Source organism: Brachypodium distachyon, chromosome 5, assembly GCF_000005505.3.
Source record: "Brachypodium distachyon strain Bd21 chromosome 5, Brachypodium_distachyon_v3.0, whole genome shotgun sequence".
Taxonomy (NCBI): domain Eukaryota; kingdom Viridiplantae; phylum Streptophyta; class Magnoliopsida; order Poales; family Poaceae; genus Brachypodium; species Brachypodium distachyon.
In genome coordinates this window covers 20,332,157-20,357,478 of record NC_016135.3, presented here as the reverse complement: position 1 = coordinate 20,357,478, position 25,322 = coordinate 20,332,157, and the positions used below count along the sequence as shown (strand labels likewise).

Below are 25,322 nucleotides of genomic sequence, written 5' to 3'. Positions count from 1 at the left end.
GACAATGCCCTCTGATTTGATAACGAATAGGTGGCATTATTAGTGGACCAAAATTGATGACCCATAGTAAGGTTGTGATCCTCCTAGAGTCCTACTACCAAAGATCACTTTTACATATCTCCTCTGTAAAAAGATCGTTTACATATCTATTGGTAAGACGATGCGATTAAAGCTTTATGAAGCTCCTGTGGACCATGCTAGTGGAGATCTGTCTTCTACAAGTTGTTTCGTCTCAGTACGGTATGCGAGAGTTGAAGGTCCTTCCAGGGGCCTACCTAACCTGCAATGATAATTTACCAGTTTTCATCAGGTTAGTGCCTCTGTTCAGGCTCTGGACCTGTACCTATTCTCACCTGTTACTGTTAAATACTGAATAAACAGATTCTCCATACGAGAACAAAGTCAGTCAGATGCCTCTGCGAAAGGAAAACAAGAAAAAAGAGTATGTTCTCCAAAGACTGTCTCCAAGTGAGGGGCTTACATGATTTCCTGAGGAAGGAGATGAACACCACGATGAGGGCTAGTCCTGCCAAGATGCCTACTAGTATCGCCACGGTCCGGCCGACGTCATCTCCCGAATAATCTTCCCATCCAAAAACAAGATTAGATAGCTGAATAGAGATATAGAACAAAGCTAGATGCGCACTTGCGGAGTGCCTCCTTTTCGTTTTGTTTATCGGGAATCGGGGAATATATTCATCACGGGAGTGGTTCGATGGCTGCCGCGCGCCGGCAAACTAAGGTCCGTCCAACTGTAATCCCACAATGTGCGCGCCTATAGCGGCCGGCCGCCGCGCGGCCGCAGCCCTACGGACGATACGCTTAGAGATAAGCATGCTGTTAAGTGGCCATCATGGGGGATCAGAAAGATCGAATGCTTTATTACTTTAGATCGGTATATGCAGCTTCAGAAAGACAGTGGACCATGTATGTATGCGACCATGCCGGAAATACGAATCTATGACAATTATTTAGTCTTTTTTCGGATCAGAGAGAATAGTTTGATTTGCTACTATTTCCCTCGCTCTTTTACTTGGCTTCATTTGTATTTCCGTTATGCAAAGTAATGGAAATGGGAGAGATCCAGGTTGAAAAAAAAAAAGTTTGCTTTGCTACTGTCACTTCAGATCGTCTGTTTTTTCTACGCTAGTACCGCTGTCCCGCCTAATTGAGCCCAATCAAACTACGTTTCGCACGCAAGAATACTACTCTGCTTTATTGCATGAATACAACTGAATCGTGTCCTTGGAGCTTGAGCGGCTGATTTGGCTGACCAAGCGAACAACTGTACTATGTCTGTATCGCTTGCCCATAGTGGCGCTAGGCGAAAATTTGGTGCTCCTGGTCATCTTTCTCTAATAGCGCGGCTGCTGCCTGATCGAGTGTTTGCGCTCTTTTCCCTTTCTCCTGTGCTAATCTGAGCACGGCTGCCTCGTCTAATTTGAAAGTTACGCGTACGGACAACTGAACATTACTACTGTGTGTATGTGTGGTCAGTTGGTCACTTCATCCATGCCCATAAGGCCATAAGTAAGGAGAAAAAGGCTGTCGGGGGAACATATTCTGCATATCGTTCTGCCTAATCGCTTTTATCAACTTTCGGAAGTTTACCGATCGGAATCAATCCTTGCAGTGCAACGATCCTACTGGCACTGTCACCCCCGGATTCGCAAATCGGCAAGCGATGCTACTACCTGCGCAGACTTATTTCGGAGATTTTCCGCTGTCTCGAACGCAAGAGATCGATCGAGGCCGGAAATTGGTGTTACCTTGTGACGAGCGGAAGTAGTAGCCGCTGGCCCAGTACCTGACGTAGCACTGCGCCAGGTGCACGTCGGCGGCCAGCGCCGTGCCGCAGGAGCCGCCCTTGAGCTGCCCCACGGCCTGCGCCAGGCACGCGGCGCAGTCAGCCGCGGCGAGGTCTCCCAGGCACTGGGAGACGCCCTGGACGCTGCCCTCGCTGCTGGCCCTGTACCCGTTGGCGCCGGCCACCTGCAGCGCGCCCAGCACGGCGTCCCGGCTCCTGAGGAACTCCCCGTCGGTGCTCGTGCTGGTGCTGCACTTGCGGTACACCATGGCCGTGTCCGGCTGGCCGATGAAATCGCTGCTGTCGTAGCGCGCGTAGCAGCCTTCCAGCTGCAGCGACGCCGCGTAGGCTGCCGGGCACACCTGGCCGAGCTGCGCCAGCGCGTCGCGCACGCACGCCGCGCAGTCGCCGTTGCCCAGGTCGCCGCGGCACTGGTACAGGCCGTACGCCGCGGCGCCCGTGGTGGTGCCGTTGTTCCCGGCCGTGAAGCTGTTGTATAGGCCGTTGGGGGCCGCGTTGGTGATGGAGGTGAGGAGCGACTTGAGGCTGCCCTCGAAGGCGCTGTCTGGCTCGTACTTGGACGGCGAGCACCCGGCGTAGATGAACGTGCCGGTGCCGGCCTCCGTGAGAGCCATCGCGCCGAGCAGCAGGACGGTGACTAGTTGGTTGCGCTGATGCATGGCTAGCGAGACCCAAGTGCACATGCGCGCGCGCGTGTTTGTGTTTGTGACCGGAATTGAAGGCAGAGTTCTTGCGCGCTACCAGCTGTTTGTGCGAAGGGTGGTTTTTCGATTCGATGGCTGCTGCGCCCACGCGCGCTTGTGGCGAATGCTTTTCCGAGTCTCTCTGTCCGGGGAGTAAATGGCAGGGAGGGACACGGATTAAATGCCAGCTTTTGGTTAAGCTTGCGATCGAGGATTTGTGGTTAATCTTTACGTCGACCCGGCTCGCTGGACGGTGCCTCTGCTTGACTCCTCGTCACTGTTGGGCCTTCTAATGATGGGTCCAAGGCAAGCGATTCTGGTCTGATCCCTTGGATAACTAAGCTCCTGTTTCTTCTTCAGGAGGATTCGGGCATGATTAGACAAGACACATGATCGATCGACCGGGAACGTTCATTTCCGTTCTGCTTTACCAGCTGGCCTGGGGGATAAGATGATATGGCTGTACGGGAGCGGCATGGTGCGATCATTTTGATGCCGTTTCGACTAGTGCACTCGCGGAATGGTTTAAGGTGATTGCGATTTTGGTGACTTGTGTCCTGGCTTCTCACTCTTCTAGACCGGCCGGCGATATACGGACTTGTGTCCCGTTCTCTCGGCCGGGGAAAGCCGGATTTCTCGAGGTAAAGAGCAGCGCGTAATAAAAGCTCTGGCGTTGCACCGACGAGGATTCAGGCAAGCGCGCAACGGCTGGGCGCCTGGGCCGACGCCGGCCGGCCAGGGTGGACAACGACCGTGCCCGCCTTTTGAGCGCATCACTTGGTTCCTGAACGTTCGTAGGGCCCCGGCCGGGCGGTCCACCTAACGTGCCGCGAACGCCCCCAAACACACCGCGGACACGCGAATTCTGGCCTCGTTTCGGGGCTCTTCCGCGGGCGCCATACTGACGCACAGTGACGCTGCCGTCCTCGCGTGCCGACCGACCAGGTGCAGCTGCAGATGCAACCCGGTGATGCTGCGTCGACCGGTATCCTCTTTCGACGTCAATCGGTCCGGACATGCTTATTTTTGGTCGGTCCAATGATCGGTTTCAGGAGTACCGAGCGAGCCACCACCTGGCCGTGTTGTTAGTTGGCACGTCTGTCCTCAGAATTTTTTACGCTCGGACTTCAGACGTACGTTGATTTTTTGAACGATGATGGAAAGTATCCTGCCTGTATCAATCTCCATAAATCGATTTATGAATTGGGCCACTTCGTCTTGCGAACGGTGAGCTCCTGTCTAGTTCGTCCAGATAAAAAAGTTATCCTGCCTGAACTGTCGCGTTGCTGTTGGAAGTGGACACGGCCATTTCGCAATGAGTGGGCTCTTTGGGCCTAAAGACAGAGATTTCATTTACGCCCAAACGTTTGGTCCCGCTCAAAAACAAAAAGGCTCTGGACGAGCCTGGATGTGCTCACGTGGGCTAGGCGCCTACGCCTGGCAATCTGAGCGTTGTCATGGATTTCTCCACTGGGGTTGTTGCTCTTTAGGCCTTTCAAAGGCCATCTCGAACAGACAGAGCAGGGGCCCAGCCCATGAATGTAGTTTTCTCGGACATGGCCCAGTAGCTTTAAGTGTTCAGGAATCAGATTTCATATGGATGCCTCTGTGAGTTCTGACCCCATCTTTCTTCCGCTTCGGTTCAATGTAAAAAGAAGAACACGCTCATAATTTTTTCTTACGGAGAGGAGGATAACCACCGGTCTTTACATCGACTGATGCACACAGCTAAGAAGAAGCTCATACCTATAATAGTGCTCCATCAGATGCAAGTGCAACGCAGACCGAGCCTTGTTTACTTTTAAAGTTTTACACTCCTTTCTGCAACGGAAAAAATTAAGCTCCGCTGATTTGACGAGTATATAAGCATTTCGAAGATCGACCTGACATGTAAAGTCTCGTACTTCTCGCTACCACAATGCAGTTTGGGACCCTTTTGATTAGTTTTACTACGGTTGCTCGAAAATAATTGGTTTACCAATTACTATAAGCACCTCGCATGATCTATTGTTTTCAGATCAGATGTGAAATATTGCAATAAAGTCAGACAGTTTTCTCTGGCCCGACAGGAGATTAGGATTTAGGGCACCCACAATGTGCTAGAAAAGTTATCCATAAGCAAAAATGTGAGCCTTAAGGATAGCTTTATACATTGTGGAGGTTGTCCACGAGCACAAAAGTTTAAGGACAACTCATAAACTTGTGGGCAGCCCATAAGGCAAAACATATTACTATTTAATAGTTAGAATACACATTGAGTCATATCACTTGCTACTTTTTCTGTCTTGTGAGCCCACTTTTAAGACAAGTTTAGCCACAAACATTGTGAAATTTTTAGATAGTTACAAGACTGATACATTAGTCCCATCTTATTACAAATGTGACATTTTACACCGAGATGCTAAGCTGCAATCCAACTTTTTGTCTACAGAAGCACCTCAGACGAAGCAGCAGTACCAGGTTCCTCCTCACCCTGCCCAAACTCAACTTGAGTACTAGTTGTACTGGTTCCTTTTTCTGATGGAACATTCACGTACCACTTTCTTAACGGACAGGGACCTTGTTCTATTCCGGCTGAAGACAATGGGTAGAAATCGAGCTGTCGATCCGCCTAGTTGCGAGCTTTTGTCGTTTTCCAGCAATGGTATGTGATATTACCTGGATATTCCTACCTCATAGTAAAAGTGACGAAGCATTTCTTGCTTGTGCACTTCGAGAGTTCAAGTTGCATTGAAACGCTGAAAGGGGCGGTTATATATACTTGATCCGGTCGTCCGTCCCTACACATGACATCAGACTGAATCGTGCTTAATTAGACTGAAACCGCTGAAACGTGCATTGAATATACTGTGATGATCTGATGTATGACTATGTTTCGGTCTAAGCGAGCTATGCTTAGTCTTTAATTTGATAATTTTCCTTTGACTATCCGCCGAGCTGCATCCAGGAGCATTCAGGAGCCTAGCTAGCCTGGTCACACAACCTAAACAGAGCACGCTTTCATTGCCATACTAAAATGGCATGTTTTTTGACTTGATCCGCGTAGAAGTAAACGCCAACAGTTCATACTTATGCTGTAATGCTGTATATGCACGCCCTTGCGCCATACGTTTGTTGTTGTCCTCTTGATCTACCGAATGTAGAAAGATACAATTTTGGACCAGTGACATCATGTAGGACAGTTCAGACACAAGAAATAGCAAATACGGAGTACATGCATACAGCTGCGTACTGGCGTACTTCTGCATAAATAGTAACGAGGATCTCGAGCTTATGTACAGTAGCTGCCATGCATGATGATAGCTGGTTCCTAACATATCGGCACTTACGGATCCTCGATGCCCTATAGCAGGCTTAGTTTATCTGTTCCGTTAGGAAGGGGTGAGTTCTCCAAAGGAGAACGGAACAGAGAACGAACCAAAGCTCTCGGATCGATATGTTTTTGTCCAGGATTCATGGTCACGGTGTTTCAGTTTTAAATTTTCTGAAGAAAACTGACTCGGCGGTGGGAACGCTAAATATACCCTTGTTCAGGATCGCTGCTCTTGGGCCCCACGGCCCCAGGCAGAGAAGCATCGTGAACAGATAAAGCCGGGAGAAATGAAAAGGAAAGGATGTGACCGGTCCAGGAACGCTCGTCACACGGCTTTTGCCGAAAGCCGGACGATTTCGGGCATCCCTCCCCGGCTCGCTCAATCATCTCCTGTTGCGTAGCGTAGTGGCGCAAGTGCATCTCCCCACGCCGCCCCGCCGGGACGGACGGTGACTGAAAGTCTGAAACTGATCACGTCCATTAATTCCTTTGCAGAATTCATCTGCACGGACATACAGAGGGCAAGGAGCGCAAGTTGAAAAGCCATCCCCGTAAGACGGACAGCGGCAATGCGGCATGCGCCAATCCATCATTATCGCGGTGGAATTCCGCCGTGAAAAGATCAATGGGCAAACACACGGGGAGTCTCTCATGTCGTCGGTGGCTCGCGAAGATCTGGCGGCGTGCGGCGGCAGCCATGCAGGTCGCGGCGCGAGCGGAACACAGTGACGAGGTGTTTATCGCTGCTTTGAGTTGCGATCACGCATACGGGGCAAACGGCCGGGGTGCAGTACTTACGTGCGGAAGTGGGCATGGGCGAAGGCAGCATGCTCCAACTGCCGAATCATCAATTCATCATACGCCATGGAGGTACGGACGAGGACGGGTGCGCGACGAGGAGTGTACGGTTCGTACAGTCGTCGTACCATTCCCAGTTCCCACCTCCCGAGGTAGTCCTAGCGGCACGGTTCCCAATCATACCAAGTCAGACCAGATAGGCATGAACTGAATGGCGATGCTGCTCGTGGGAAATTTCCTAACAAATCAAACGAGATGCCCCAAAGTCCACTGCAGGGGGGAGCAAAGTCGTATTACTCCATTACGAAACGTATACTCGTATCACGCGGTCTCCATCTGCGACGATTTCCAAAGAGTGTATTTTACGGTGATGAGCGTAGTGCTTCAGCCCGATTCCTGTCCAAAGAAACACGAAATCCCTCGGCCCAATTCGCTCGTCCCGTACAATCGAGGTCAGAATTGGATTGGTAAACGGGAAAAAAAGGCGAACAATTAGAGTTTCGCAGATGTAGTAATCTACAATCCCATAGATGGATGAAGAAACGCATCACTAAAGTTTCAATAAGAAAGAAACGCATCCACGGATTAAATGGGAAGAACTGATAGACCAAAAAAATTAGCCCCTTTCTGATGAAAACAGGTATGTACACCATCCGTCTCCCCAAAACGGCGGAGGCAGTTCAGGGCCGGGTCTCCTATGGCTAGTACGGATCGATCGATGCTAGCTACCACCTGCCGAACCCTTTCTTCCCCGCGGCGGCAACGGCGGCGGCGCGCTCGAACTTGGCGGCGGCGCAGGGGATGGTGATGCCGCCGGGGTGCTGGAAGCCGAACGCCTCCTCCGCCTCCCTCAGCAGCTCCCCGAACATGGGGTGGTTGAAGTATACCACCGGCACCACGTACCTCAGCGGCTCCCCGGGCCCGCCGCCGCCCACGTACACCGCCACCTGCCCCTTGGGGGTCTTCGCCGCCTCGCCGCCCCCGCCACCGCCGTCGAGCGTCCGCCGCCCGCCGTCCCTGCGCCCAAGGCTCAGCAGCCGCACCAGCGACTGCCCCCAACGTAGCACCGGCGAGGGCTTCTTGTCGTCGACCCGGTTGTCCTCCTCGCAGGCGGCGCCGCTCGGGCGCGGCGACGTCTGGAGGCGGAGGTAGCCTCCCCGGCGGCTACGCCTGCGCCGGCCGCAGAGTGCCCACCGCCAGGCGCTCAGCAGCTTCCGGCCGAGCCGGAACCCGCCGTGCGACCTCCTCGTCCTTGGCATCGCAAGACCGACCTCGAGGAATCGCGGAAGGTCGTTGGCCTCTTCCTTTCTCCCCCTTGCCTGGACGGGTTCTACTCCTGGTTTTATGTGAGGAGCTCGGGGCCGGAACGGAAGGACGAGACGCGGGTCAGAGAAAGCAGTGGGATTGGTGGACTGTTTTATAGGCCACGCCCCCCGAGTGAACTGTGCGCGGTTTTGAGGCCAGAGTTTAGGAAATTTGGTGGTGTCTCCGCGCCACTCGTCGTTTTTCCTTTTGTTGTTGGGGAAAAAGCTTTTTTAATATCTTTTTGGAAGTAAGGTTCTTGGTTTTGTTTGGCTTTGGCCTTTTGGCCCACTGGAAAGATTCGAGCGAAGATTTGTATAGGATTTACCGGGTTTGGGTGGTGAGGCGGCGTTTGTGTTCGATAACGGGCGAGGTCCACGATTTCTTCAGCTATGGAAACAGAGACGTCACAGCACCCATCCAGCTAGGCCGCTCTGTCTTCTTTCTGCCACATCTACGAAATAGAATGGGGTTGATTGTCATATATTGCAACTATTTAAATAAATAAAACAAAACAAATAAATATGAAGAAAAATGTTTCATCCTTTTTCTGAAGAGATCTTTTAACCATGTTCGGGTTTTTTTTCATTTCTCTCTTTTCTCATCAGCAATCATCATATTGGCACTGTTAAGAAAAACTTGCTGTTACCCCATTGTACACGCTCTTACATGTGAGACTAGTGTCGCCAATCTCTAGATGCCCATCTCCACTGTTACCACCGATGGCTACCACGGCAAGGACGGGCCTTGCTCTCAAGCGTTCTGTGAGGGTGGTGGTCTTCCACAGTAACAATGGAAATACGGCAACAAGCCTTGTGCGGCTTTGCAGTGACAGCTTCATTGATGGTTGTCCACGGTGAAGTCTGAGTCGCCCGCTCGAGAAGTGACGTGTGATAATGATAACACCTACACACAATCTCGACACCCGTCTTCTCCGCAAAGGCTTGTGTGCGGTGCATGTTGTTAGCCAGGTCGATCGATGGTGTCATGCATTTTGTGTACATGGCACTCTGTTTTTCTGATAACTAACTTGGCGTGATGCAAAGCATTTGCCTCTTTGGGAAATATTTTTCAGTTTTGCTATGACTAAGTCGACGACTTTTAGTTAGGGATCAATCGATTGCTCAGCCGTTGGATTTTGTTTATGTTTTAAGATTTGGAACGGACGAAGATGAGGAAAGAGTAAGGATGTCATCCCATACTAAAACAGACGGCTCTGATACTATCAACAGACATTTAAGCATTTTACTTAAAAATCATGCGTTTATGTCACAGCCACACCCTGTATCTTTTGTGGGAATCGCCAAAAAGGACCTCGACTAGCCACGACTGTCGACATAACGAGATTGTTCGTCAAGGTGATTTAAAACGTGTACCTTTTGGGTCATATAACGGAAAGCGTCATCTATTCATGAAAATTCTTCGTGGAAATACGGGTCTGAAACTGAACAGCTAGTCTCCTACACTTGCTATTTGGATCAATTCGACTGCAAATCATGTGCGTTTTTTCGGCACCATGCAAAAATTCGAACACCTTATCTGACACACTACGCTGGCACTGGTGTGGTCAGCCCCGGAACTTACGGTGAAGCAGCAGGAGCTGCAAACCCGACAGGTAGTATTCTTCGTCGGAAATTTGGTCGGTAGAAACCACCAAGTTATATATCTCAAGCTCACACCAAATCTGAAGTATTGCCAGAAACGTATCCAACATCCCGTGTGCCTGTTTGTGCAGCTGTACTGCTTCATCAAAACAAAGCAGAAAAAAACATCCTGTGTGTTTGAGATTTAAAAACTGGGCACGGTGTTGACAGCAAACGCAAGTAGTGGATCTTGTCCAATTCCTGTGGAGTGAGCACCTCAGTTTCGTCGAAGTCCGTTCGAGTTCAGCGGAGGGCCTCCACCAAAGGCCTCTGCTCCGCTGAACCATGTCGAGTTCAGCGAAGGGCGGAGTAGTGTTTTGTTAATGGCGTGAATCATGTACTGATGCTGACGTCTCCGCCCTTTCAGCTGGTGCTCCGTGCGCGCAGTGCTTCTGAGCACCTGATCCACCATTTGTCGATGGATTGCCTCCGCTATCTGAGGCACACGTCTGGTTACTTTCCAGAATTGTAGAGAGGTTAGGCGACAAAATGGCTACTACTGAACATACACGCCGAACGCCCTGTCCGAATGTATTGCCGAGACGAACTGACACGCCTCCATACGCTGGCTTTCATGTTGGATCCGGCAGAAGATGATCCACAGATATACGGCGGATTATGATGTTTCTGTTCGGTGCACAGAAGATTCTGACATAACCGAGCTCCGAAAATAAAAATCATTGGGTAGCCCGTTCTTATCATTTGAAGCATTTTCCGAGCCCTCTGAGAACGCCCTGGGGTCCTGCTCGTCTTATGCCCGCGTCGCCACCAACACAAGTTGCATATGCTGAACGTTCAAGAAAGATGTTTACGGAGGACCACCGGAATCCGATATCCAGATTCCCAGGAGCACTGCACACAACAGGGCGTGCTTTGAGCCCGGGAGAGGTCGATAGAAAGGGACAGGGTGAGCGAACGGGAGACTACGGGAGGTAACAACCGAGGCAGGGCATGTACGTTGCACCACTCCGCTCGTAGTCTAGTCACACAAGGGCGTCCTGGCTCGGATGGAGGCTGGGTGGAGAACGAGGACTGCCGTGTCGAACGGACACTCCTTTGGGCTTGGGGGCGACAAGTCGACAAGCGCGTTTTCGTGTCTGGCACCTAGCTGCTTGCTCGTGGGCAGTGTACTTGGGATAATGTTTAGAAAATTCCTAGGATGTCAAGTGGGAGTACTACTACAACAGGCCAGGCACCTGGGCGGGCCTGCGAGAGCGTGGTCGAGCAGGACACCTGGACATAAACACCTTTGTTTGCAGTAGGAAAACGTGGCGGGGCGCACCAAAGTGCAGACAGGGCGAAGGTACCCGGTAGGGAAGACTCGGCAACCCGGCTGCGCGATGCGGAATTGTCCGGCTTCTGTCTTTTCTGCGGAGGTCGTGCAGTCGTTGTTTAAGTTGACAATGGATTGAGATTAGTGGTAGTATTGCAGCTTCTGTCTGCGAACAGTCATTAGCCGGCGCAAAGACTAATCAAGCATCAGGTTGTACTGGAGTAACAAGTAAGAGCTAAGAGCAGTACCAATGCAATGCTGTTAGCTCTGTCCGGAACATGCGAACTAGTATTTCCTCCGTCTCATAACATGGGACACGCACATGCTGGCTCATATCGTCGTCGGACATGAACAACGGCTGGAGTATCCGACGACGGGATGCCACCGCTTCCTCCTCGCCTTTTTTGTTATGTGTTTTTTCATACATGAAATTTATATCCATGAATTCGTTTTTAAAAGTTCTTGCTGTCCATCACGGTCGGGTTTGTATCATATAATTTACATATTAATGAAATAATTCTTGGTCAAAAGATTGTGTTAACCAAACGAAATACGTCAACTTTGGGTGAAAAGGAAGAGTATTCTATTGGATTAGTCGATCATGTGTTGCCCCAGAAGCAGCCAAACCAGCCATGATCCAGATATGCAGCCACAAAAGTAGCCGGTTACCTAGCTACGGCACAAAAAAGAACCACGGAGTACGTCGTGTTCGTCGCCGTACGCAGAAGATGAATCAACCTAAATCCTAAACTAATCTGCATGTGGTTGTTGCACGGAACCGTACGGTTCTCGGTTCTCCATCCATGGCAAAAAAGATGCTTAATTAATTGGATTCCGCTCAGTCAACGAACACGTCGCTTTGGTAGGTCAGCTCCTGCTTGCTGGGAATGATGCTCGTTTTCTTTTCCTTCGAACGAATCACTGTAGAAGTGTAGATTAACTCGGGGAAAACATGTCACAGCGAGAGGATGCTTGCAGCAAGCCGCTACGAAAAACAAACCTTCTGAAATCCCTTCGCAATTCGGCCAGTTCATCAGTTGATCAGAACTGAATTATGGTGTTGATTTGATCCTTCGATGCATACAGTACTGCTATCGTTCACACACCATGGCATGGATCAACAAATATAACCCGCATCTGTGTTGATCGAATTGGAGCCAACTACGTTTTGTCACTTGTCAGACAAATGCGAGTTTTCACCAGTTATACAGCGTCCTCGACGTAGGCGAGCTTGTCAACATGAACAGGTTCACGATAAGTCGATAACGCAAGGGCCGTCTGCGCGCCACCCATTGCCGGAATACTCGTCAAACGGATAGAGAAATCCCATCGCATTCTGCCGGCCCGTACAGTTGACCATGGGCGTGCGTGTGCAACCATGGATGGAACCGATGTGGTGACTTTGCATGTGTGATCCGATATTCAAATCCCATTAGTTTGTGTGTGAATACCGGAAAATTGCAGCCCGCCCAAGAAGGCGACAACCAACAGTGAACAGGCCAACTTGCAGGGCACGAACAAGAGGTAATTCCGGCCATAGCATCCTAGTCTTATCAGATTCATCACTCGTCAGATGGAGTCTTAAAGGAAGTTCAGATCCCCTCTAAAGAGCAGTTCTCCGGTACCCCCAAATGAATATGGGCCATTTATTGTTCAAGATCTAACGGTGCAGATACTAGTATACCTCTGGATTAAATAGAGCAGTATATGATACTATTGGGCTAAACAGAGCATCTAATTAAGCCCACGTTTTAGCCCTGCACGACCCGCACAGCCCACGACTATCCTTGACGTAGACATCGTCTTCTACAAGTCCTGTGGACAGGAGCTAGCACATGACAGCAGGAGAAGAATCGTCTTTCATCTCGTTTTCCGGTGTGCAAATTCCCGAGCTAACACCATCCACGGCCTCGCCTCGCTATTATCGTCCGATTTTTGCCATCCCCCAGCTCCCTCTCTCTCTCACCTCAGATCAACCCCCGAGTTTCATGTGACCTCTAATGGCTGCCTCCTCTTTTCTCTGTCAGGTCGTGATATTTGATTCGGGGAAATCAAGGAGGGGGGGGGGGATTACGGGGAGCCGCCGCCAGAACCTCGCCGCTGGTCTCATGGCTGATGGAGAGATCGAAGAGACGAAGATTTTCACGTCAAATCTCGTGCACTCGTACCGAGCTAGACAATGAGAGTAAATGGGCTTCGGCCCATTAGAATTGCTATTCACGTAAAAACGAAAATAATATACTATTAAGTTAAATCAACGGTGGAGATTTATATATTATTTTTCCACCCCTTAGCAGTATAGGGCTACCATAAAATCTCTCCGTCTAAATCACATGGAACTTTCGCAAATTTCGGTGCATAAGAAGCTGTTTTTTTTTCCTGAATAGACATGAAAGTGCACCTCCGTGTCTCATGAAACCTTCTGATTCCATTATGCTACAAAGCCCTTCGCCACATATATATTTAGTGATGCATGGAAAATTATAAAGTGTTGAACAAATTAAGTTAATTATTTTGAGATGTCAAAGAAAATTCAGCAAATCTAGGGACAATCTTGAGCATGTCGCATCTCCCTGTATTAATAACATGTCAAAAATAGCTTTCCCGTTTTAGAGGAACAATTCAGAGTCGTACGTCATGGCTTTTCTTGGGCCTCCACAAGAACAAGGCGCCGATACCTTTGGCCCGATATGGTCAATTAACAGCCTAGGCCGAAATAGAGTCCACCGAGGTTAGCAAGGGTCCGGCCAAGAACCAGAAAGTCCGGGCCAGTGTAGGATAATTAAGTTTCGATAATAAACACACGCCGACTACATCACGTCTCGGTTCACGTTGAGGTCCAATTAGCGCTCGTTTTCTCTTAGCCGGTCGATCGAAGACCTGAGCATTGTCCCTGAGTACTGTACAAGTTCATGAAAAATGTTCACTTTTATTAGATGCTCAAATTTATGAATACAAATGCTAATTTTTTTTTAATGAAAACTTGCACATCGTGGGCTTGCTGCATGGTAGTACAACTGTTCTGTTTCTCTGATCTACCAAATCAAGAATCGGTAAGGATAACAAAGAACAAAGAAATAGTCGACTACGGACTACACTACTCCTCGTGATCAAGCATGCACGGGCTGGTTTGCGATCAGAAGTCAGAAGCAGGAAACTCCAGCGGGAACGGCAGCACCATCTTCCACCTTCCTGAGCTTCACGCGGTGATCGGCCCCTTCGGCAGCCGCCGGGACGCCGGAATCCGCGCGCCGCTTCTTCCTTGCCTCCTCAGCGGCATCATCCGCGGCCGCCATGTCGAGAAGATGCCGGACCTGCTCCATCGCCGCGGCAAGCCCGGGGATCTGCTCCTTGAGAACCTCGCACGCCTCGGGGCCCTGGCTCTCGAACGCGGCCGCCGCCTCCCGCAGCTGGTGCCTGGACGCGGCCGCCAGGAAGCGCGTGACGGAGGCGGCGGGGGGGCGCCCGGAGCCGGAGACGACGAGGGACGCGGCGTGGATGGCGTCCTCCAGGCCGACGGGCTCGTGGTCGTCGCCCGCCCGGCGATGCTTGCGCGCGCCGGCCCTGGCGGCGAGGCCGACCCGCAGCTCGCGGCCGCGCAGGAGGTGGCCGTGGAGGTTGCGGCACGCGCTCTGCGCCGTGGCGTCGTCGGCGTACTCGACGAAAGCGTAGCCCTTGCGCTTCCCCGTGGCCCCGTCGGCGGCGAGGCGGAAGGAGAGGACGGGGCCGATGAGCTCGCAGGCGTCCAGGACATCCTTCTCGGCGGCGTGGAAGGCGATGTTGCCCACGTAGACGACGCGGCTGCAGCGGCAGTTGGCTGAGGCCACGGTGATGGCGTCCATGGCTCAGCTGGGCGGCGGGCGGGATGTTGGGGTGCGATCGAGAAAGAGGGTTGGGTGCAAGAGGGATCCGCGCAATCGAGACTAGATGGTGAATCAGGGGTGGATGCCTTGGTGCGCGGATGAATCGTCAGTTTATAGATGGACGCGATCTCCGTTCACGAACCGGAGTCGGTGTCCAAATACGTGTAAGAGCATGTTCAATGGTAGATAAGATTGTCTTATCTTAGCCATTTCATGTTAATTAGAAAAGACAATAAAACATGTTGTAGAGTGGGTTATCTCTTAATGTTTTATCTTAAAATTAATGTTTAGATGAATAAAATTAACTAAATCAATGCTAAGAAGATGTGAAATCTAATACAATGGTAAATTTGTCTTATCTTTACGTTATCATTCTTACGAAGAGATCATCTCTTAATTAAGAGAAGGTTTGTGTCTTTTCTTCGTTTCTTTCTCTTTCACATAAAATTTTATCATTTGTGGCATCGCTAAGAGAAGACTGATGTTATCCCATAACGGCGTAAATTCCCTGAGTCGGCCAGACCGGTAAGTGCGTTTTCTATATGTATTCGGATTCTTTTCTTTTTTTTACAAACAATACGTATTCGGATTCAGGAGTACACGGATGCACCCTACTAGCAAACTGGGCCAGATGATGTAGTACAGGCTCACGCGGAAGCGAAATTAATATGGCCCGAATATTTTTGCACTGGGCCGGCTCTTAGTGGGCCGAGATGGCCCCAAAGCCCAAAGTGGAAAATAAGTACTCCGTACATAACAGCAAATCGAACTGTATCCTAATCATTACGGGTCCGTAATGGATGTTGAATCTGAATAAAATTACAGATAATTCGAAAAAAACCCTATGACGCCGAACATCCCCTATGTCCGGCCGGCAGGCACTCCGGTGTAGAAGATGGGAGGAATATTACTCCGTAGATCCTTGTCTCTAGAGTGCAGCTCAATTTTCTTCTATTCACGAGAAAATTAAAGTATATATTTCGTCTCCCAACTTATCAAAAAGTACGCAAATGGTCCCTCGAATTAGTTTTGTATACTTTTGTTCCTCAATTGTCAAAACCAGACAATAATAGTCCTTTTTCCAATATAGAGTAATATTAGCGCTCACGTGTCATGATTTTGGTCTCGAAATTGCCACGTTTACTCGGATTTTTTTGCAAAAACAAATTGATTTGATAACTAAAAACAAAAATGGCTGACAAAGCTGTTTCGGGGCCAAAACGTGACATGTTGGCACTTATACCGCTTTGGATTGCATGAGAAACCATTGGTGTCCGATTTTAACAGTTAAAAATATACGAAAAAAATGTAAAAATATCATTTACGTACTTTTCAACAAATGGTGGACGAAAAATATACATTTTTTTCTCAATTCATTTTGACGGGCGTCAATGTATATGAAGCAAGAAATCCGCAAAGTTATTTTCCCGGCAACTGGCAGGACCTTGCACATCTCGCCCGTTTACTCATACAATTTTTCACCTGGAATGATTTATGCTTGACTGCTGCTATGTACCGTATGGTAGCTGTCCTCAGTTTTTGTTTTTTGTTTTTTGAGAACCGTTTGACTTTATTGATTCATAAAAAAAATTACAATAGATCGAAACAAGCTAAACGAACATAAGAAACGAAAATCCACTATAGAATTAAAAGCTCCATCATGGTCTTCCGAAATCAACATCTCTAGATCCATCTTCCGTATCTTGACGTTTCTCCATGTAACCAGTAATGGAATTGCGGAACACCATGCGCTAACCTTATAGGTTTTAAAAAGCCGCTTGAGTCGCCCACCTCAAACAATGGGAACTTAAAATCGTTGAACGCATCGTGACCGGGGACATACCCCTTACGAGGCAAGCCGTGAAATTGCTTTTCCGTTGATGAATTGACAAGAAAAAGATCTAAAAACACCAAAAAAAAATTGCGAAAACCACTAACTTCATGAAGTAGGACGCGACGCTTACGCTAGTACGCCACCGCCAAGAACATACAAAACCGATGCCTCGTCAGTTGGTATTTTGATGTCGGCTGTGGCATACAGATGCTACACTTGCGGAGCCATGATGGTGTACGCGCGGGTGCGTTGCGGGGCCCGCGGTGTATTGGCGAGCCCGCAAGACACTCCCATTGGCTGTTGGGTGACGCCACACCTACCTGCGACGTCGGCAGTAAAAGGCAGTTGGACCCAATGATTTGTGTGCCGGGCCGACATGGGCCGACCAAACAACAGGCGATTGTTTACTAAGTTGGGTTGGGCTTTACCGCCGGTTAACTTAACCCAACGTTGGAGGGACAGGGACGTGACGTGCGTAACACAGGACGGCATTTTTTCGCGATTGAAGTTTAGTGAGCCGTGCACACAAACGAAACGAATACGCTGTTTAACCCAGTTGCAGGGTCGCATGCAGCTAGCCTTCAGCATAAGTGCAAAACTTTCAGCTCAAAAAAGGAGAGAGTGCAAAACCCGTGCGATTTACGCCGGGGACGTATCAGGCTTGCCTTGCGTTGCGCTGCGTTGTTGTGGCCTTGTGGCTGCGGCGGCGCCAGGAAGAGCAATTGATCAGGGAAAGGAAAGGAAAATCCTTTTGCACGATTTTTGCTTGCAAGTGGACCGGGCGCGGGCCCGGCTGGTAATGCTGCGTGCGTTTCTTTGTCTATCACCTGCATTTGTCCGGGATGAAAAAGGTCGCAAACGAATGCTGGAACAGCGATTAATGATGATATATACCATGTGTCATGTCATTTGCAAGTACGAAGGCTGCGCGCATGCAGCAGAAATGCGTGCGTCAAAAGGAAAAAAATTGCATGGGCGATGGGTGCAGCGCGCGGCCCGCGACCCCAGCTAGATTGATGCCGCGTGGATGCGCATTGCATCGGACGGCAGGTCGAATCGACTCGGCTCTGTGCTTTCCGTCGGCTCCGCATCGCAGGATGGCTTGGTACCACATTGACTCAGCTCATTGAAGTCCACGGAGGCGACGTCAAATAACACCGAGATTCGGTCATCTGTTACACCAACTCTAGCCCATTTATTTACTCCCAAATTAACGAAAGTCAGACAGAAATAGTGGATTCGATTGTGTGCAGGAGGACAACACAAGCTAAAGAGTAAACACCAAGAGAGAGAATTAAACCATGATGAAGAGCTCGTCGCTGCTCGTCCTCCTCGTGGCCATGGCCTCGGCCATCGCCGCTGCCGCCCAGGCTCCGCGACCTGGTGGACTAGGCCTTCTGCGCTGCCGCCCTGCGCTCTGCGGGGCCGGGCGCGGACCGGCACGCGCACTTGCTCCTCGCCGCCTCCCGGGCGGCCGCCGCATCGGCCATGACGCGGTGACCGCGGTCTGAGGGCAGCCCCGGCGTCGGCGACGCCCGTGACGGGCTGGAGGCATGCGCGTTCCTGTACCGGGCGTCGTCGGTGCGGACGCTGCGGCTGCTGCGCGGGTACGCGGCGGCGTGGCCGTGGAGCCAGCCAAGTCGCTGCTGCTGCTGACGTCTCGTATTCAACATGGACTTGGACGAGCTGAGTCAATGTGGAGCCGATCCATCCTGCGATGCGGAGCCGACGGAAAGCACAGAGCCGAGTCGATTCGACCTGCCGTCCGATGCAATGAGCATCCACGTGGCATCAATCTAGCGGGGGTCGCACGGGCCGCGCGCTGCACCCATCGCCCATGCAATTTTTTTCCCGTTAAAAGGTGTCGGGTCCACGTCCATTTTTCGCTGGACCCGGATGTGGTGCGATTTGATAAGACTAACAAGAGTCCGACCATGATAAGACCAGCAAATCAAATGGTTTCTGAAAAAAGGTAGCTTCCTTGTGTGGGCATATACCGGGATATCTGATTATGCTATGCGCTGCTGCTCTCTTCAGATTTAGCAGATACACACGCCTTCAATGAATTCCTGGCCTGCCCTGGTGCTTCAGAATTTGACGACCTTAATTATAAGTAGGGAACTTATAAGTAACGGACGTTCTGTAGATTGTCATGTAGGAGCAACACTTATCCACAAACCGACTAAATGCAATGGAACGGTCTGTGGGCCTTTGGGATCTCTATGGACAGCAGAACAGAGTACAGTACTGCAAGCTCCGTTGAGTGTGCAAACTTCGCAAACAAAAAAATAAAAATAAAATAAATAAATAGAAAGAGAGATGGATCAGACGACGACGTCGGATGCTGCCGGGCGAGATGACGCACCACATGGCGTATACTCCTTTTGCTTCACTTCTCCCCCAAAGATACACCACACCAGTTGCCCAATACGGTCCACCCAAATATACAAACATCCCCAGAACCGTATCGCCATCGAAGCAAAAGCATCGATCGGCATCTATTATATCCACTTGCTCTGGGTTCTTTGTGTATTCCTAAAGGCTAACAGTGCTCCATTCCAGGTGCAACGGCGCTCGCTCCGGACATCCATCTATCCAGCATCGCCATCATCCACGTCGGTCTCGTTCACGGCCAGACTATATATATATATATAGCCGGACATCCTGGTAACCCTACGTGTCGACTGTTGAAAGCTTCGCACCAAGTCGAAGCTAACTGAAATCTAACCCCCTAAGTTAACTACATGGTGAGCTAGAAGAAACTTAGCAGTGATCGATCCGTTTGGTCGAGATGAGCTAGAGTTTGTTGGGTGCGCATGCACGTGAAATGCGTGTGCAGGTCGGTCCGATCGACTGCTGGATCAGGAGAGACGATGGAATGCGCATGTGTAGATTGTGATCTTAACAAGCTAGCTGAAGCCGCGCCAAAAGGGCATCCCTAGCTATGTCTAAGCTCTCATTTTTGCGTGCGAAGAAGGGACGTGCGTATCACACCGAGGACCACGTCGGGTCTATTGCAAATAAGATCGACATTGGTCTAGCCACCAGGGGACCAGGGCTTACCAGAACTGTGCTCTGTGCATATATATGTGTACATCGTCTATGCTTGCTTTGGCCCCTGTTGGTTTGGAATTTTGGATGCTTGCTGCTGATATGTTGAGTACTTTTTTGAAACTGCTGCGCTGTAATTGTTCCTGCAGTCAGCCAGCTCTTTGGCGTGCACTGAAATTTCAGGTTTAATTGTCCGTCAATTTTTGGTTCTAAGTTAACTTTTTATTTAGTGGGTCCAAGTTAATTAACTTTTGAACTAGCTAGTTGTGTGTGCTAGGCAGGCGGTTCCAGACGATCAGCACGAATAAAAGATAAAGCAGGCAGGCGGGCGGGTTGCTAATGATCAGGTCGAGCCCACGCCGGACCACTGGGCCCTTCAGCCTGCACCGCCACACCGACCAGCCCCACAGCTAACTTACCCTATTTGTCTCGCGGTCTCACCCATATCAGATCATACTTACTTTCAAGCAGGTTCAACCAGTGTTCTTAGCATGTAGGAGTAGCACTAGCATTTCTGTGAAGATATGGCAGCTGATTGCAGACGCCTGACATACTATCGTTTAAACTAGAGCCGGGAAAGCATGATGTATAATTAACGCCCCGGGATCGTAGATAGATCATGTTACAGCTATGCCTGAATGTTACGTGCCCATTAAGGCTTCATATCTCCGTGTCCCTCTTTTAGTAAGGATGAGCCATGTGTGTGAGGTGTTTTGGCTTCTGTAGCACTGCTTTTCCATTTGGAGGAGGGTCACCATCATCTGAAATATACTTGGGTCGGTCGAGAAGTAGGGTCCAAACCGGCTGACCTGAGAGCGACCATCATCCAGGTTCAGCAAAAGCTAGCTAGCTGCCAGACATTCAGTGATACTGATACAGTGTTGGATATGTTAAGGATGCCCATATATATTTGTGTTGCCTCCGACTTTAATTATGTAGTAATTTTTTCCATTTTATGCTAGTGTATTATAACTTATGCATCATGTCATGCCAACCTCTACGTGCATGCACGATCTACAATGAAGGACGGAATGAACAAGAGGTATCGATCAAGCTGTAGATGAAATCTATTTAGGAACAGAGGGAGTATTTGACAATTTGAGTGACTCACACAAGTTGGCACAGACGACCAGGCCGGTCCGTGCATGCATAATAGCATAACTCGACCTTGCACCATACTACAAACCAAGATTACGCACCATATTTATACTCCATCGTAGAACTAAACGCGCAACTACAGGCCGGATGTGTTTGGTCCCTGTGTGTGCAATGCATATTGGTCGCGCTCGCTTAATTGCAATGCCTATGATAGCCATAATTACCTGGCTTTTAGGGCCACACACGCCAAATGCACGTTTCACGTAAGGTTTCAATCGAATGTTAGCACCATTATCGGTCCATCATCACCGACGAGCTATCCGGTTAAAGGAGCAACACCTTTACATCGTTGCATCCTCTTTGCCTCCGCATTTCGGGAAGAAAGTTGCCCCCAGCTGGGGCCCGCCCCGGCCTTTCCTGCTCTCTCGCCTTGCTACTTGTCCATCATGTGTGTTCCTCTCCCATGAATATAGCAAGCAAGAGCAGGTCACTACTATACCCGGCCTTTCCGTTTTTTGCTGAGGGGATCGAAGGAGAGTTCATCGGAGGGAGGAGGAGGAGCGGACGGCCGGAAGTGAGGGACCGGGTCGCTGTCGCTGGCTGGTGGGGGAGGTGGCGGTTACGGCGAAAAAGGCCAATAGAAAACGCGGGCTGAGGGGAGATCGTGGCAGATCTCGCCGTCGCTGTCTGGCCGCGTCGCTCCTGGATTGCAGCCCAGCCTTGGCCCGCAATCCATGCGCGCTTTCCGGCCGCGCTCGCGCCACCCACCGAGATCGATCAGGCAGCTGCCCGCCCGGTATATATATACCCCGCCTTATCCCTCCCCTCCATCGATCGCCCGGCAGGGGAAAGCTTAGTTAGCGAAGCCAACTAGCCGAAGTTGCACGCGTAATTGCGGCCGGCTTCCGTCGAAGAGTACTGAAGCTCGGCCAGCAAAGGCCACGAGCTACAGGGAGTACCTGGCCGGCCGGCCGGTGTAACTAAGGTAAGCAGCTTTCTGTTTACTCGCGATCGATTCCTGCTTGGTTTTGCTTTAAACCGTGGCTGCATGCACGTTGTGCGTGCTGAATTTCTGACCGAAGCGTGCTGCTGTTTCTCAGTCGTCGTGGAACCGTGTGGGTACAGTGTTCACGAGTCTCGAGGTGTTTGTCTGCAGCGCGCCCGCGTGCTAAGTTGAGGACGTACTCGCGGCCTGCAGTAGTGCTGACTTCGCGCTTCACCGAGCCTTGGTGGATCTGCAGTTCTGCACGCGCGAAGGCGATGTGAGTCATCTTTACGTTTGATTCTTAACAGTGAGCTTGCTTCTGTCTCTGTGTTGCATGTTCCGCTTCCGCATCCTCGCGTGATATAAGGGCTCGTACAATACAACACGTAAAACTAAATTTTGTTTTCACCAAGAGAGGTAATGGAACTATGAGAGAGGGAGTGTGTGTTCTCGGAAAACAGGCGTTAATTCTGTGTAGCTTCCTCGACACAAAAGAAGATCAACAAACAAAAATTAAGTGGAGAGTTAGATTATAAAGGGCCGGATACATGATGAAAGTTACGCACGGTACTTTCTATACAGTAGCCCCTCTGTAACTATCCCATTTTAAAATAGAGAAAAATATAATTTTGGTTCCTCATTTGGTAGCATAGTCTAGGAATGGTCGCTGAACTGAAAATCATATATATTTGGTCCCTCAATTGCCAAAGCCGGATATTTGGATATTTTTTGTCCTCTCCCGGATTTCAAATGGCTCTGACTTGTTTTGACTCCGCGCGGAGCATTTGTTTTCCTAGAATTTTTCACGTCTCATGGCATGATGGCATCATGTTTTCCTCTGAACTCCAAATCGTATACATTTAGTCCCCCAACTGCACATCGTGTCATTCTGCGTGAAAATGTCTTAGAAAAAAGCCCGCGTCGCATGAAGTCAAAATCGTTCGAATCTGGATGAAGCACCGAAAGTATCTGGTTGTGCCAATTGAGGGACCAAATGTATAGGATTTTGAGTCAAGTTCTAGACTTGCTGCCAATTGAGAGACCAAAAATATATTGTTCTCTTTAAAATATAGCATTTGAGATTGATAAAATATTCATAAAAAAACGGTTTTCAAATATTAATTGATTGTGTATTTCTAAGTTGCGTGAGATTTTCAGCCACGTTCTAAGCCTTTGAATTGATGTATCTCAAACCATTATCCTCCCTACCTCACATCATATAATTCTAGGGACTAAATTTTTCAGTGACGTTTAGTTTACTACAATCGCATATATTTCAGACTACAGTTTTGGGCGCGGCAGTATTGTGCAATTTGAGGTGGCTTGGAATTAGAATACCGGCAATTGAAAATTAGCAAAACTTCTTTTTCACTATGGATTTCCATTTCTAAGAAAATATGTCTAAGCAAGAACAACATTTTCCAAAATTTGGATTAATCTAGGGTACAACACACACATCTGAAAACTAATCCAAAATAAGGGCTGAGAAAATTTGTCTTAGATAAGCAGGGCATGCATGCATAAATAGCAAAGCCATACTTTATAAATTAACTCCTACGATTCCAGTGAAACTAAGAGGGATGACATTAGGACCGATTAGTCATACTGTAGTTTCTCTAGAATTAATCAATCATTTGACATATGCTGGCATGCATCGATCAGTGGTGATTCTGTGTTTCCCCTTTTCGAAAAAAAAGTGGTGATTCTGTGTATGGCCTGTCACCTTTCAAATACACCTCTAATTTGGTCAAAACACTGTGATGCAAATCTATTAGGAAGACTTTGAATGAACTTACCTCCAGGGCTTTTCAGTTTAGCAATGCCATTCGCTTGGATACAACTTACAGTGCCAGCATGCAGAAACCAAATTCTACAAAAGCTGACTTGCATGCATGCACCGATCGAGTAATGTAAAAAATATGACCTGGATGGAGTGACAAAAAATGACTTTTTATCATGCATGCAGTTGTCAACTAACTTGCGTCACCTATATGACTTTGATCAGTGGAAGAAGATGAACGCTTTCTCCCATGTCCCCCCTGGTTTTCGTTTCCACCCCACCGATGAGGAACTGGTGGATTACTACCTGAGGAAGAAGGTAGCGTTTAAGAGCATAGACTTGGACATCATAAAAGATGTTGATTTGTACAAAATCGAGCCATGGGATATACAAGGTAACAAAACGCTCACAACCCATTCATGCTTATTCATTTACAAGCTTTATGATTTTTTGACGGGAAATATTTGTGTGATCCTACTCGTATGATTAGCATGCACGATGATTGAATATATCTAGCATGAAGAAAAATAGTAAAATAGTATATTTGTACTAATCCAACGATGATGCTCAAACAGAACAATGCAAGATCGGAACCGAAGACCAGAACGACTGGTTTTTCTTCAGCCACAAGGACAAGAAGTACCCGACGGGCACTCGCACCAACAGAGCAACCACTGCCGGTTTCTGGAAGGCCACCGGAAGAGACAAGCCGATCTACGTCAAACACTGCCTCGTCGGGATGAGGAAGACGCTGGTTTTCTACAAGGGCCGGGCTCCCAATGGGCAGAAATCAGATTGGATCATGCACGAGTACCGCTTGGAGACCAGCGAAAATGGAGCTCCCCACGTACGTAATTAAGCCCATAGCATCTCAATGTTTGTTTGTGCATGCTAATTATAAGCGTCATACCGCGTACTATTGATCAGGACGAAGGATGGGTGGTCTGCAAGGTGTTCAAGAAGCGAGTCGCGACGGTGCAGAGAATGTCAACGGACTCGCCCTTCTGGGTCAACGACCACGTGGCGTTCGTGGCGCCTCACGTCGACTCGCCGAGGCAAGCTATGCACCATCTCCAGAACGCGTTGTACAATGGCCACCAACAGAGCTACTACAACCACCACCCTTGCAAGGTGGAGCTGGAGTACCATCACCTCCTTCCCCAAGAGCCCATGAGCTTCCTGCAGCTCCCCCAGCTAGAGAGCCCCAGGCTTCCGGACCTCATTGGCGCTGTGGCCACTCTCCAGCAACCGTCCATCCTAACACGCCACGGTGACCAAGCTTCTTCTCAACAACTTCAGATCGACCCGGTGTATGCGACGGACGCATCCGCTGCCGCGGATTGGAGGGATCTCGACAAGTTCATGGCGTCTCAGCTCATCAGCCACGGCGAGTCCAATCTTGCCAAGGCGTTTCAGGTGGAGCAGGGGAAACAAGAAGAGGCATTGGATTATGTGTCGACGTCTGCCTCCGGCGGAGGCGGAAATGATTTGTGGAAATAACCGCGTGCATGATGGGTTTACACATACTGATACTAACACACATCACTTTGTACAGCTTGATATACAACATTGTGGTGTGATATGTGATTAAATGTGCGTATAGATAGCTAGCCATGCCATCATTATTAAGTGGTATGGGCAAATAAAAAGTATGACCGAATTGGTCATGCAAAGTTTGGCGCCGGGTTTGCAGGTCTGATGTATCGGTCCGGGAGTAAATGTTTGTCTAATTAATCAAGGTCGTTCACACAACTTTTGTGTATATTACTTGTCGTTTGCATTTCGACTTTGCAGTGATATCTAATTAGTAAGCGTTTGCTTCCCAAGCCAGTCGACCGCTCTACATGCTCTTAATTAGTAATTCGAGTTAA

The 25,322-nt window shown here is 49.3% G+C and overlaps 4 protein-coding genes across 7 annotated transcripts; 1 reads left to right on the top strand and 3 right to left on the bottom strand.

Annotated features, from left to right (window-relative positions):
* Positions 1 to 15: 15 nt before the first annotated feature.
* Positions 16 to 2,777, bottom strand: LOC100835301 (cysteine-rich repeat secretory protein 15). 2 transcript variants are annotated; one of them, XM_010241880.3, is made up of 3 exons: positions 1,770 to 2,771; positions 482 to 583; positions 16 to 280 (listed from the first exon to the last, which is right to left on the bottom strand). In XM_010241880.3, exons 1-3 carry the CDS (start codon positions 2,509 to 2,511, stop codon positions 276 to 278), a joined length of 849 nt encoding a protein of 282 aa, XP_010240182.1. In that variant the 5' UTR covers positions 2,512 to 2,771; the 3' UTR covers positions 16 to 275. The 2 variants fall into 2 exon arrangements, with proteins under 2 accessions (XP_010240182.1, XP_024312056.1); XM_024456288.1 differs by having other exon boundaries at positions 16 to 583; positions 1,770 to 2,777.
* Positions 2,778 to 7,207: 4,430 nt separating this feature from the next.
* LOC100846166 (auxin-responsive protein SAUR36) lies at positions 7,208 to 8,056 on the bottom strand. Its single transcript, XM_003580184.4, has one exon. It carries the CDS (start codon positions 7,879 to 7,881, stop codon positions 7,348 to 7,350), a length of 534 nt encoding a protein of 177 aa, XP_003580232.1. The 5' UTR covers positions 7,882 to 8,056; the 3' UTR covers positions 7,208 to 7,347.
* Positions 8,057 to 13,983: 5,927 nt separating this feature from the next.
* LOC104581410 (cleavage stimulating factor 64) lies at positions 13,984 to 14,682 on the bottom strand. Its single transcript, XM_010228911.1, has one exon. It carries the CDS (start codon positions 14,680 to 14,682, stop codon positions 13,984 to 13,986), a length of 699 nt encoding a protein of 232 aa, XP_010227213.1.
* Positions 14,683 to 21,289: 6,607 nt separating this feature from the next.
* Positions 21,290 to 25,218, top strand: SWN2 (NAC domain-containing protein 7-like). Of its 3 annotated transcripts, none has more exons than XM_024455408.1 (5): positions 21,290 to 21,671; positions 21,787 to 21,948; positions 23,638 to 23,845; positions 24,027 to 24,298; positions 24,379 to 25,218. In XM_024455408.1, exons 3-5 carry the CDS (start codon positions 23,686 to 23,688, stop codon positions 24,949 to 24,951), a joined length of 1,005 nt encoding a protein of 334 aa, XP_024311176.1. In that variant the 5' UTR covers positions 21,290 to 21,671; positions 21,787 to 21,948; positions 23,638 to 23,685; the 3' UTR covers positions 24,952 to 25,218. The 3 variants fall into 3 exon arrangements, with proteins under 3 accessions (XP_024311176.1, XP_010239582.1, NP_001266823.1); XM_010241280.3 differs by having other exon boundaries at positions 21,294 to 21,671; positions 23,677 to 23,845; NM_001279894.1 differs by lacking the exons at positions 21,290 to 21,671; positions 21,787 to 21,948 and having other exon boundaries at positions 23,686 to 23,845; positions 24,379 to 24,955.
* The last annotated feature ends 104 nt before the right edge of the window (positions 25,219 to 25,322 follow it).